The 14,683-nt window shown below is 44.5% G+C and overlaps 1 protein-coding gene across 1 annotated transcript in view; it reads right to left on the bottom strand.

The window, feature by feature from the left end:
* LOC126092786 (cytochrome P450 4V2-like) overlaps window positions 1-14,408 on the bottom strand; it is a gene marked incomplete at its 3' end in the record, with an annotated part of 32,028 nt that extends 17,620 nt beyond the window's left edge. The window contains exons 1-3 of the mRNA XM_049908513.1: window positions 14,295-14,408; window positions 14,031-14,234; window positions 3,213-3,479 (exon numbers count right to left, since the gene is read on the bottom strand). Coding sequence (XP_049764470.1) covers window positions 3,213-3,479; window positions 14,031-14,234; window positions 14,295-14,408 — 585 coding nt within the window. The remainder of the gene's footprint in view (window positions 1-3,212; window positions 3,480-14,030; window positions 14,235-14,294) is intronic.
* Window positions 14,409-14,683: the final 275 nt, after the last annotated feature.

Genomic DNA, 14,683 nt, shown 5'->3' with positions numbered 1-14,683 from the left:
AATGTAGCAGGCATAAAATGCAAGGAGCGAAAGGCTATTTACAATGTGTACAGAAACCAGACAGCAGTTATAACAGTCGAGGGACGTGAAAGGGAAACAAGGCTGAGAAGGAAATGATACAGGATTGTAGTCTATCATGATGTTATTCAATATGTACACTGAACAAACAGTAAAGTAAATGAAAGAAATATTTGAAGTAGGAATTAAAGTACAAGGAGAAGAAATAAAAACTTTGACGTTTGCCGATGACATTGCTAACTCTGTCAGAGACAGCAATGGACTTGGAAGAGCAGGTGAGAGCTATGTGCAGTGTCTTGAGAGGAAGACATAAGATTAGCATCAACAAAAGCAAACAAGGATAATGGAATGTAGTTGAATTGAAACAGGTGATGGTAAGAGAATCAGATTAGAGAACCAGACACTTAAAGTAGTAAATGAGTTTTGCTATTTGGGAAGCAAAAGCACTGATGATGGTCGAAGCAGAGAAGATATAAAATGTAGACTGGCAATAGCAAGAAAAGTATTTCTGAAGCACAGAACTTTGTTAATATCGAAAATAGATTTAAATGTTAGGAAATCTTTTCCGAAGGTAATTGCCTGGAGTGAAGCCATGTATGAAAGTGAGACATGGATGATAAACACTTTTTATAAAAAATAAAGGAAAACAGAGGTTACGAAATGTGGTGCTACACAGGAATTCTGAATATAAAGGGGGTCGATCACGTAACTAATGAGGAAATTTTGAATATAACTGATAAAACAAGAGATTTATGGCACATCTTGACTAAGAGAAGGGATAGGTTGATGGGACACATTCCGAGACACCAAGGGATAACCAGTTTAGTATTAGGGAATTATGGGGGGTAAAATTCGTAGAGGGAGACCAAGAGACGTTTACAGTAAGCAGATTCAGTAAGATGTAGGTTACAATAGTTATTCGCAGATGAAGAGGCTCGCACAGAATAAAGTACAACTAAGAGCTGCACCAAACAAGTCTCTGTATTGAAGAACACAAAAACTTCATAATGTATTATACCTATTTGGAGGATGTTATTATTTCTTTAGCTAGAGAGTCTGAGAGAAAAATTCTACATACTTTTAAAGCTAGTCACGTAACGTGTGACGGTTAAAACTTACTTCATCCATCATACATGATTTTGTACCTTGAAACAGAAGGAGGTCTTCCACTGAACACGTATTGAAGGTAAATGAAATGAGATTCTCTAATGTCTTAAAAATTTTCCCTGTCTGAGAATAGTATTTTGTGCTAGTAGCCAACAGCTTCTACACTCCTGGAAATTGAAATAAGAACACCGTGAATTCATTGTCCCAGGAAGGGGAAACTTTATTGACACATTCCTGGGGTCAGATACATCACATGATCACACTGACAGAACCACAGGCACATAGACACAGGCAACAGAGCATGCACAATGTCGGCACTAGTACAGTGTATATCCACCTTTCGCAGCAATGCAGGCTGCTATTCTACCTTGGAGACGATCGTAGAGATGCTGGATGTAGTCCTGTGGAACGGCTTGGCATGCCATTTCCACCTGGCGCCTCAGTTGGACCAGCGTTCGTGCTGGACGTGCAGACCGCGTGAGACGACGCTTCATCCAGTCCCAAACATGCTCAATTGGGGACAGATCCGGAGATCTTGCTGGCCAGGGTAGTTGGCTTACACCTTCTACAGCACGTTGGGTGGCACGGGATACATGCGGACGTGCATTGTCCTGTTGGAACAGGAAGTTCCCTTGCCGGTCTAGGGATGGTAGAACGATGGGTTCGATGACGGTTTGGATGTACCGTGCACTAATCAGTGTCCCCTCGACGATCACCAGTGGTGTACGGCCAGTGTAGGAGATCGCTCCCCACACCATGATGCCGGGTGTTGGCCCTGTGTGCCTCGCTCGTATGCAGTCCTGATTGTGGCGCTCACCTGCACGGCGCCAAACACGCATACGACCATCATTGGCACAAGGCAGAAGCGACTCTCATCGCTGAAGACGACACGTCTCCATTCGTCCCTCCATTCACGCCTGTCGCGACACCACTGGAGGCGGGCTGCACGATGTTGGGGCGTGAGCGGAAGACGGCCTAACGGTGTGCGGGACCGTAGCCCAGCTTCATGGAGACGGTTGCGAATGGTCCTCGCCGATACCCCAGGAGCAACAGTGTCCCTAATTTGCTGCGAAGTGGCGGTGCGGTCCCCTACGGCACTGCGTAGGATCCTACGGTCTTGGCGTGCATCCGTGCGTCGCTGCGGTCCGGTCCCAGGTCGACGGGCACGTGCACCTTCCGCCGACCACTGGCGACAACATCGATGTACTGTGGAGACCTCACGCCCCACGTGTTGAGCAATTCGGCGGTACGTCCACCCGGCCTCCCGCATGCCCACTATACGCCCTCGCTCAAAGTCCGTCAACTGCACATACGGTTCACGTCCACGCTGTCGCGGCATGCTACCAGTGTTAAAGACTGCGATGGAGCTCCGTATGCCACGGCAAACTGGCTGACACTGACGGCGGCGGTGCACAAATGCTGCGCGGCTAGCGCCATTCGACGGCCAACACCGCGGTTCCTGGTGTGTCCGCTGTGCCGTGCGTGTGATCATTGCTTGTACAGCCCTCTCGCAGTGTCCGGAGTAAGTATGGTGGGTCTGACACACCGGTGTCAATGTGTTCTTTTTTCCATTTCCAGGAGTGTATTTAAAAATTTTTGTTTGGTTTGTAATAGATTTTTGGAAATACTTCTTATTAATTTGATTTCACTTGTTAATTAGTGCTATGTAGTAGAATAATAAAGTAACACAAAACTATTAAATACAGTATCGACAAGACTTATCGATTTACTCCCATATATATGGCGATGTTGTACCTTGGAACACATTTTCACATCAGGAAAGACCTTCCCTTTCCTGAATAATTTTTGTAACTTCAGAATAACACTGCCGCACACATAAAGCGATTTCTATGATTCCAAAATGGAATAAGAAAGTATATCACACTTCTATTATAGGACTGGATAGTGGCGAAAATTTGAAATGTGTTCGAACGTACGACACTGCCCGCTGCTCACAGAAACTACAAAAGCGTGTGAGCTACTAAACAGCAAGCATTAAATAGAAGATAGAGAGATTTTCTTTATGCAAATGCGGCTGTGGAGACAGTTACAGTGGGTACGGTTAGGTAGCGGTGCAGGTAGCTCACCTTAATGACAGCATCGAGATAGTGCAGGCGCCGCAGGTCAGCCGCTGTGGGGGTTCGTTGCGGGTCGTCTCCGAAGACGGCGTCCAGCTCTGCGACCAGGTTGTCCTGCACGCGAGGGTACATGCCGAGCAGCAGCAGCGCGAAGCAGATGGTGGTGGCCGTGGTCTCGTAGCCCGCCGACAGCAGCGTGTTCACCTCGTCCTGCAGCTCCGTCTCGCTGAGGCGCCCGCCAGACTCCGTGGCCGCCAGCAGGTAGTCCAGCACCACCTGTCAGCGGTCAACACGTCACTGGTGCGGTTCTGTTTTAGAACAAAAGTATCTGAACAGGGCATAATGAATCAGAGCTGGAGGTAAGACATTAACTGTCCTCGGCAGCCACTCGTCAGTCACGGAGGACGAAATCCTTCGAAATACCGTAAGTGGGATGTGAAACACACTTCTTCCGATAGCCATTTTTGCGGAGTCTGGGCTCTTGCTGGTATAAGCCACCATGTCAACGAATGCGAAGGCAGAGAACCCTATTGTGGTGAAATAGTAATCTGTAGCTTATGCAGAGGTTAGGCTAGATTGGAAAGGTGACAATTGATTGTGAGTTGGCGAAGGAATGTGAAAGCAAAAAATACCTGAAGTGTCTTGTGCTCTGCAGAAATATCAACACAAGCCATCTATGCACAATTCTCACCCTACACGAGCGCCACAAACTTACCATAATTTCTAAGATGGCTGTCTAAGAACCTGGGCTGATTTGATCTCGACAGTGGGTAGAAGTGGCTATCATGGACTCCGAGTCCATACGTACCGTATGATTGCGTGGATGACATGTTTTCTGACATATTGGGGGTTTTGTTTTCAAAACACGAATTGGTTTACATAAAGCACTTCAAGCTGCTTTTACTGCTGTTTATTTCCTTTCCTGTTCATTCAGTCTTTCGATCCAGTTGCTCTAAATACACTCAACAACTGGTTCTTCCCTTCACTTGAGGACTGGAAGGTGGTTTTATAACTACTGGTTTGTAGGGAATATTTCTACTCCAACAACTACACGTAAATGGACTAAGAACCTGTGATAATTCGAGACAATATAAAATGAAATCGCTGAATACGAACATTCGTAACGACCTGCCAAGATATTCAGTGGTTCTAGAACTGGTTCAAGATTTAGATGCTGCAAGAATTGTGCATAACAGTCCCCCTTCGTACTTAGATCGTCAGTATGGTTTCAATACTCTAGGTTCATAGTGTATCTAGCGACGCATCCACCAAGTAATAAATTGTCGAGTCAAGGACTCTTTACCTCTGAATTCATAGTGCCAATTAACAGTTTGCGTCCTGTTACATTTTTAAAGTATTAACGTTGGCGTAGACGACACTTTCGGAATTAGAGCACATCGTAACTTACACTTAACCACGACAATGTTAATATTGTATCGAGAAGTATTCAAAACACAATTAGTTCGTACACCGTAGTATTTCAATACATTCTTTCCTCGTCTGGAAGAATGAGCTATTTTTAGCAAATTTTTAATCCCTATGTGCATCTAACACTGTTTCGCCAGCTAATGGAGAAACTGATGAAAGAAGATTTGAAAGTTAGTTTGAAAATCAATTGTAGTACTAAAAAATTTATGTGCACTGAACACATCAAGAATTTGTAAAATTTACCAATGTAATTAAGGAACCAGTTGATGAGTTTTTGTCTTGAGAGCGATGAAGACAACAACTGTTGGATAGAGAAAGAACAAAAAACGTATGGAAGTGGTCATACAGCCGTTCTGATAATCCTAAAAACCTTCTCAAATATAATCTTGCGATATACTTGAAAACTAGAGCTTCCAATCACTGTAAGCCTCAGAGTTACGACAGTGAGATGTGGACTTCAATGCAAAACCATTCGAAACATAGTTTCGCTCCTCATTAAATCACAGTCAGTTTGTTATGTCTCCTTCCCGCCCTCCTCCTTAAATCACAGTCAGTTTGTTATGTCTCCTTCCCGCCGCTCTTCTTCCCCCCTCCCCCCCTTCTCTCTCTCTCTCTCTCTCTCTCTCTCTCTCTCACACACACACACACACACACACACACACACACATACACACACGCATCATAGCTTTTAACGTACCAAGTTTACGCACTAGTTTAATAATAATAACAAAATATACAGAGTGATTGCGTGATGAAATTAGGACTTTCAGGGATGACTGAAATTTGTATATGTATCAGTCTGAGGTAAGGAGCACTGGTCCGGAAACAAGTGAATCCAAAGTTATAGAGAAAATCTTCCTGATAGCACCTCTGACAATAAATGTACCAGAACTGTTGTTGTTAAGACTATAGGATAGGCAATCCCTATGAACACATTGGTGTTCAGGTTGGGATAGTAACTAATCTACTGCAGATGGCGTACTGTATACTGACAGAGCAATCGTGGTGTTCAATATCTGTAATGTGCGAGACTGGTGTACGTGTCTACAAGTTGAAGTAGGCCTGCTAACATTGGTCACCTGTAACCAAATGCAGCTGTATCTGACAGCGGAACTTGGCAGACGTGATTTTCGTATATGGACAAGTAAATCGAGCAGCACGAAAGCGGAATGGTTTTACAGGACAAAATATCCGCGTATAAGACATTCTGCTCACACCATATTTCCAAGACTGTTCCAACGATTATGTCCAGTTGTTAATACAGTACAACGACCGAGGAGGACGACGAACTAGACGGACTCCAGACACAGATGTAGTGCTTGCTCCAGTGGATAAGGCTCTTGAAATCAGCACTCGATCAGCTGCACCTGAAATGGATATTACACAGAGTGCTGTGGAACGAGAATTACGAGAAATGCAGCTACACGGCTGCCATTCACAGAAACTTCATGCTTTGACTTCTGCTGACTTCGCACCCAATGTCGCGTTTAGCCAATGGTTCCTGCAGCGCCTTACAATCGATCCTCACTTTCTTGCAAATGTACTTTTCGTGGATAAAGCCTGTTTCACCTGAGGTAATCCTAGTTAGGCACACCAGTCATGTTCGAAGGATGAGAGTACCTACTATACAATTGTGAAGAGACATAAACACAGATTACCAGTCAGGCTTAGTAAAAGAGTGCTTACTAGGCCCGTTTCTTCTTCTCTCGGCTTAAATGCACAAGGGTACACAGTCTTTATTAGAGACATACTACCCATGTTCCTGGATCATATCCCTTACGTTATTCGTCAAAAGACATGTGTCTATCATGATGAAGCCTCACTCACTGTGCTGCGAGGGTCGTAAACACCTGGATCAGACGTTCCCTGAAAAAGGAATAGACAGAGGAGGTACTGTTTCGTGTCCAGCACGTTCACCTGATCTCAACTGATTTATTCTTGTGGTGAGTAGTCTTATATACGAGACACCTACCGACACTAAAGAAGCCTGAACATCTGGTAAGAAATCTCGCTGCCTGTGACATTGTGCAGAGGACACCAGGAATATTAGAATGGGTGCGACAGATCTTTGTTCGGCGTGCCATGCCTGTACTGGCCCTGGAGGATGCAATTTTGAACAACTATTGTAAAGTTAACAGCTTGTGAAGCATGTGCAGGTCCATGGAATTCGTTATTACTGTACCAAAGATTTAGGATTGTCGGCCTCTCTAACACCAAGTTAAGTGTGTTGTTTGTCGTTCATCAACAGGGGAAATAAATTGGGTAGCATTGTGCGGGAATTATACACATCATATTCATGGTTCAAAAGCAGGGGCCCTTAGTTTGAGCGCCGTGTGAGGCTAACACGGAACTTGAGTTGATTTTCGCTGATAGCCTTCGACTCGGTCGTTTCCGGATTATGGTCCCTTACCTCAAATTGATATATTTACCCTTCTTCACCATTTCGAGAACATAAAATGTCTTCGTAAAATAATGAATTCATTGTACTTCGCTTTAGCATAGCTCACATGAACTGTAAATCACAAAAATAATTTCATAATATGAAAAACACTGGTCAGAAAAATTCAGATATCAGGGGTGGCTGTAACGGCCACACACCTCAACAGTTTTGACAACGTCAAGTTACGTGAGATAAAATCGAATATTTCAGTCACCCTAATCAGTATTTCACTTAGTATTGCGAATGTAAACGTACGTCAGGTGACTACGCTGTGTGACGTTGTCAGTATTTCATGTAATTCAATGGTCATTAATACAGGTCTGCCGAGGAAACTGTGAGAGTTGTTATTGATGTAATTGTATGTATTTCAATATTTTCTAACTACGTTCAGGTACGTTTCTTAGCGGGAGGTCATATGCTTTCTGTCTTCTCTTACTCATATTCCTGTGGTTTGCCGATTTTGCTAGAGGATTCACGAACCGCGTCGGATTTATTGTTGACAGTAGGATTAGGCTGTGAATGGCACGGCCTTTAGCAGGCAGGATTGTTTGCTGCTGCCGGTCGGGCCGTAAACCTATCTACCTGGGCTACCCTTCAGGCAAACTCTGAAAAATATACTGTGTTAAATATAACTTGTAAGTCTATCCACACAATACCGATTGAAGTAAGGGCAGACCAGTACGAGAAATGTCAAAGACTCAGGTTGACCGCTTATGACTCAAGTTGCTGATTAGAATAATATAGAGGACAGTGAAAAATAAAATAGAAGATCCGCGAGATAACGATTAGTTTCGCTGTTAGAAAGGTAAAGGCACTAGAGCCGTAGTTCTGCCACTGCCACTGATAATCGAAACTGGACTTTAAAAAAAAATCAAGACTTACGGAAAACAAGACAATGCCTTGACGTTTGACGGCCTGGAAAAAGCGGTCGACAATGTAAAACAGTAGAAGATATTCAAAATACTGAGATAAACAGGAGTAAGCTACAGGGAAAGATGGGTAATATACAGTATTTACAAGAGCCAAGAGGGAAAATATGAATGGAAGATTAAGAACGAAGTGATCGGATTACAAAAGGTTTAAGACTAAGATGTAGTCTTTCAAACATTTTGTTCAATCTGTCCATCAAAGAAGCAATAAGCGAATAAGGAAAGGTCCAATAGCTAAGGGAGGGACCAATAGTGACATTTAAATTGAAGTTGAAGGAATATCAACCACAAGATTCGCTGATGACATTGCTATCCTCGGTGAAAGTGAAAGAGAATGATGTATTGAATGGAATGACCAATGTAATGAATACGGAGTATGTACCCAGAGTAAGCTTGAACAAGATAAAAAAAACTAGGAGTAACAGAAATGCGGTTACCGATAATCTTATATCAATATCGTGTACCAAGAAGTAGACGAAGTAGGGAATTCAACTAGTTTGGAAGCAAAATAACAACATTTATGGTCAATAGTAGTCTGCTAGTATGAAACAACAGCCTTAATCTGTGGAAGAAATTTCTGAGAGTGTGTATTTGGAATACAGCATTAAATGGAAGTGAATCAAGCAAGGACTTTGAGAAAATATGCGTTAAGACATCAGGGAATAACTTCTCAATGGTAGTTCAGGAAGCTGTTGAGGTTAAAAACTGTAGAAGAAGACATAGACTGTAAGATGTCCAAAAAATAATTGAGGCTGTAGAATGCAAGTGATACTCTGAGATGAATAGATAGGCACAAGAGTGATGTTCTTGGTGGATTACATCAGACCCGACAGAATATTCTTGACTAAAAAGAAACGTAACTTTACAGAAGTCCTTATCATTTTTAAGACTCTTAGTTTTCATACTGGAAGTTTGTACGTTTACAAATTCTATCCTTTTCCCTGCAGCTTCGCCCACTTACGCATTTGACAAATATATTGAACAAACTTCCTCCTTCCTCTCAGTGTCAACCTCTTCCTCCATCTCTCTGTCCACCTCATCCTCTCACCTCTGCCTATCTCCTCCTTCCCTCTCTCGGTTACTCATCTCCTCCTCCCCTATCTTTATACTTTCCCTCCATTGCCCCATTCTGACCATACCTTCCACCTCTTTCTCTCTGACCATATTCTCCTCCCTCACTCTCTTTTCATCTCCACCTCTCCCTCTTGATTTACCATCTTACCAGTATCTTTCTACATCTCTGTGAATTATTATGGGTGGAGGTTACACTCAACAACCGATCTAGGTTAATAATTGGCTCCTTTTACCGAACTCTCGACTCAGTAGCATTAGTGGCAGAACAACAGAGAAAATCTGGAATACATTCCACATAAATTTTCTCAGCATGTTATAGTTTTAGGTGGAGATTTCAATTTACCAGATATAGACTGGGACACTCAGATGTTTAGGGCGGGTGGTAGGGACAGAGTATCGAGTGACATTATAATGACTGCAAAAAAAAAAATGTTTCAAATGGCTCTGAGCACTATGGGACTTAACATGTATGGTCATCAGTCCCCGAGAACTTAGAACTACTTAAACCTAACTAACCTAAGGACAGCACACAACACCCAGTCATCACGAGGCAGGGAAAATCCCCGACCCCGCCGGGAATCGAACCCGGGAACCCGGGCGTGGGAAGCGGGAACGCTACCGTATACTGAGTGCACTATCCGAAAATTACCTCGAGCAATTAAACAGAGAACCGACTCGTGGAGATAACATCTTGGACCTACGGATAACAAACAGATCCGAACTTTTCGACTCTGTAAGCGCAGAACAGGGAATCAGTGATCATAAGGGCATCCCTGAATATGGAAGTAAATAGGAATATAAAACAAGGAAGGAAGGTTTATCTGTTTAGCAAGAGTAATAGAAGGCAGATTTCAGACTATCTAACAGATCAACACGAAAATTTCTGTTCCGACACTGACAATGTTGAGTGATTATGGAAAAAGTTCAAGGCAATCGTAAAATGCGTTTTAGACAGGTACGTGCCGAGTGAAACTGTGAGGGACGGGAAAAACCCATCGTGGTTCAACAACAAAGTTAGGAAACTACTGCGAAAGCAAAGAGAGCTTCACTGCTAGTTTAAACGCAGCCAAAACCTCTCAGACAAACAGAAGCTAAACGATGTCAAAGTTAGCGTAAGGAGGGCTATGTATGAAGCGTTCAGGGAATTCGAAAGTAAAATTCTATGTGCCGACTTGACAGAAAATCCTAGGAAGTTATGGTCTTACGTTAAATCAGTAAGTGGCTCGAAACAGCATATCCAGACACTCCGGGATGATGATGGCATTGAAACAGAGGATGACACGCGTAAAGCTGAAATACTAAACACCTTTTTCCAAAGCTGTTTCACAGAGGAAGAGCGCACTGCAATTCCTTCTCTAAATCCTCGCACATACGAAAAAGTGGCTGACATCGAAATAAGTGTCCAAGGAATAGAAAAGCAACTGGAATCGCTCAACAGAGGAAAGTCCACTGGACCTGACGGGATACCAATTCAATTCTACACAGAGTACGCAAAAGAACTTGCCCTCCTTCTAACAGCCGTATACCGCAAGTATCTAGAGGAAGGAAGGTTCCATATAATTGGAAAACAGCACAGGTAGTCCCAAAGAAGGGTCGTCGAGCACATGAGCAAAACTATAGACCTATATGTCTGACGTCGATCTGTTGTAAGATTTTAGAACATGTTTTTTGCTCGCGTATCATGTCGTTTCTGGAAACCCAGAATCTACTCTGTAGGAATCAACATGGATTCCGGAAACAGCGATCGTGTGAGACCCAACTCGCTTTATTTGTTCATGAGACCCAGAAAATATTAGATACAGGCTCCCAGGTAGATGCTATTTTCCTTGACTTCCGGAAGGCGTTCGATACAGTTCCGCACTGTCGCCTGATAAACAAAGTAAGAGCCTACGGAATATCAGACCAGCTGTGTGGCTGGATTGAAGAGTTTCTAGCAAACAAAACACAGCATGTTGTTCTCAATGGAGAGGCGCCTACAGACGTTAAAGTAACCTCTGGCATGCCACAGGGGAGTGTTATGGGACCATTGCTTTTCACAATATATATAAATGACCTAGTAGATAGTTTCGGAAGTTCCGTGGGGCTTTTCGCGGATGATGCTGTAGTATACAGAGAAGTTACAGCATTAAGCATTAGAAAACTGTAGCGAAATGCAGGAAGATCTGCAGCGGATAGGCACTTGGTGCAGGGAGTGGCAACTGACCCTTAACATAGAAAAATGTAATGTATTGCGAATACATAGAAAGAAGGATCCTTTATTGTATGATTATATGATAGCATAACAAACACTGGTAGCAGTTACTTCTGTAAAATATCTGGGAGTATGGGTGCGGAACGATTTGAAGTGGAATGATCATATGAAATTAATTGTTGGTAAGGCGGGTACCAGGTTGAGATTCATTGGGAGAGTACTTAGAAAATGTAGTCCATCAACAAAGGAGGTGGCTTACAAAACACTCGTTCGACCTATACTTGAGTATTGCTCATCAGTGTGGGATCCGTACCAGGTCGGGTTGACAAAGGAGATAGAGAAGATCCAAAGAAGAGCGGCGCGTTTCGTCACAGGGGTATTTGGTAAGCGTGATCGCTTTACGGAGATGTTTAGCAAACTCAAGTGGCAGACTCTGCAAGACAGGCGCTCTGCATCGCGGTGTAGCCTGCTGTCCAGGTTTCGAGAGGGTGCGTATCTGGATGAGGTATCGAATATATTGCTTCCCCCTACTTATTCCTCCTGAGGAGATCACGAATGTAAAACTAGAGATATTCGAGAGCGCACGGAGGCTTTCCGGCAGTATTTCTTCCCGCGAACCATACGCGACTGGAATAGAAAAGGGGAGTAATGACAGTGGCACGTAAAGTTCCCTCCACCACACACCGTTGGGTGGCTTGCGGAGTATAAATGTAGATGTAGATCTTCCACCTGCCTCAGGCATTTCACCCTCCTCCCCCTCTCTCCCAATTTCCTCCTCCCATCATCCTGTCCATATTCTCCTCTGTCCATCTCAACCTGTCCACAGTAACTGCCTGTCCATCTTCTAAGCGATGGTTGAGAGACTCGACTGTTCGATATTAAAATTAAACACCTTTCAGCCGTCAATTTTCAACCTTATTTTATTGGGCAACCAGTTTCAGCATTTTACTACTCCATCTTCAGGCCCCTAACATACGTGTAGGAATAATCTACCACTCTTGTGATCAAAACAGGGGCCAGCAATAGTGGTATTAGTAGATATTTGTTGCAGTGCCCACTTAAGCCACCACCTGCCGACTGTTAACTTTTTATTAAAATAGTAAATGCGATCCCTGTGTCAATATTGTCGAAAATTATGCAGACAGGAGAAGAGCAATACGACGACGTAATGGCTGGTTAGTGAGAGGCAATTAGATGGTATTCATTACCGATACGTTGGATGATCGTAATCCTCGGAGAAGTAGTGTGAAAGCATTTATGCAGCAGAGTATCACTAACGGCTGCTGCCACTGCCATTGCTGTTGCTGTGGAGTAGGCTGTATCAAGTACATGCATATGCGCTGACCTAGTAAAAGTCATGGGATAGGGACAAGCATACAAATAGCGGTAATATCGTATACGCAGGGTATAATAGAGCGGCGCATTGGCGGAGCTGTCATTTGTACTCAGTTGATTTGTGTGAAAAGCTATCTAACATGATTTTGGCTGCACGACTGGAATTAACAGACTTTGAATGCGGAGTGGTAGTTGGAGCTAGACACATGGGACGTTACATTTCGGAAATTGTTAGGGAATTCAGTATTCCGAGATTTAAAGTGTCAAGAGAGTGCCGAGAATCCCAAATTTCAGGCATTACCTCTCGCCATGGACAACGAAGTGGCCGTCAGCCTTCACGTAACGACCAAGAGCAACAGCGTTTGCGTAGAGTTAACTCTGCCAACAGGCATGCAACTCAGCTTGCAATAACCGCACAAGTCAATGAGATCGTTTATCTAACGTATCCGATAGGATTAGGACGTGGAAATTTGGCGTTAAGGGACTATGGCAAGAGACGACCAGTGCGAGTGACATCGCCCAGAGCGCCTCCCCTGGACTCGTGACCATATCGTTTGGAGCCTAAATTATTTAAAAACCAAAGCCTGGTCAGATGAGTATCAACTTCACTAGGTAGAAGGTGATGGTAGAGTTCGAGTGTGGAGCACACCCCACTGCGTAATCTGGTGGTGAATCCATAATTGTGTGGGCTTTATTTACATGAAATGGACTGGATCTTCTGGTCGAACTGAACCGATCACTGACTGGAAATGGATATATTTCTAGACGACATAGTTGCGTGGAGATAGCAGCGATTGGTTTACTTATAATCAATCAATCAAAATGATAGTCACATTCGCGTTATTTATTTTGTGGCCAACTGGTAACGGTGAGTTACCAACCGCGCACAGGCAGAGTGACAACCGCAGCGAGAGACCAAATGGTGTAAATCGCCCTGAAGATGACCCCATCGCGGGTTGAAACTGGTTAGCGACAAAATAAATAACGCGATTGTGACTGTCATTTTGATTGATTGGTTGGAAATGGATATGTTCGGCTACCTGGAGACAAGTAGCAGCCTTTCATGGATTTCTTGTTCCCGAACATGTTACCAGGACACAATTGTTCGCGACTGGTTTGAAAAACTGTTTGGACCACTCGAGTGAATGATACGATCACCCATCGAGCATTTATGGGACGTAATCGAGAGATCAGTTCATGCACAGAATCTTGCACCGGAAACAGACTTCGCAATTATTGACGGATATAGAGGCAACATGGCTCAGTACTTGTGCAGTGAACCTCCAACGGCTACGTGAGTCTATGTCACGTCGAGTTGCTGCGCTATGACGGACATATGGAGGAACGACACGATATTAGGAGCTATCCCACGACTTTTGCCGGCTAGGTGTAATTACCAATGTTAACAAGGGTCACGTTGTGCTAGGCACCTGCTTGTCTCGACTGTCCCCGGCCGCAGCCTCCTGCCGGCGGCAGGCGCGCTGGGCGATGACCTCCTGCGAGAAGGCGTTGAGCTCGGCGAGCGTGCGCGCCTCGTCGCGGTAGAGCGCGGTCCGGCGGTAGAGCCAGCCGCAGGCCCACAACCACGGCTTGCAGAACTTCTCCTCGACGATGGCGACGCTGCGCGCCAGCAGCTGCACGTAGCGGCGCTCGCCCGCCGGCGCCGGCGCCGCCCCCATCGTGGTGCGGCACACCGTCTCCAGCACGGCCGCCGCCACGTACGGGAACACGTCCAGCGTCGCGCCGTCCGCCAGGTCGGCCAGCTTCGCCGACAGCTGCTCAGCCTGCCGCGACAGCTCGGGCACCATGTCCTGCACAAGCGCGTCTTATCATTCCACTCACCTTGCGCACGTCCACTGATCACTGCCGCCTTACAGGACATTAAAGGCACAGTAAGGTTCATTTTCTCTACTACAAGCTCTACAGTTTTAATTGATTTCTTTAATCCTTTTTCGGCTTAGAAGTTTGGGGTGCCGGTTATGCTGTTATGATGAAGCCGATGATGATCAAGTTTTCGTACAACTTCCTGGCGATTAAAACTGGGTGCTGGACCGAGACTCGAACTCGGGACCTTTGCCCTTCG

The sequence above is a fragment of the Schistocerca cancellata genome, chromosome 7, assembly GCF_023864275.1.
Source record: "Schistocerca cancellata isolate TAMUIC-IGC-003103 chromosome 7, iqSchCanc2.1, whole genome shotgun sequence".
In the NCBI taxonomy this organism is placed as follows: Eukaryota; Metazoa; Arthropoda; class Insecta; order Orthoptera; family Acrididae; genus Schistocerca; species Schistocerca cancellata.
The sequence above is the reverse complement of the archived record's forward strand: the minus strand, read 5'-3'. Positions and strand labels throughout refer to the sequence as shown.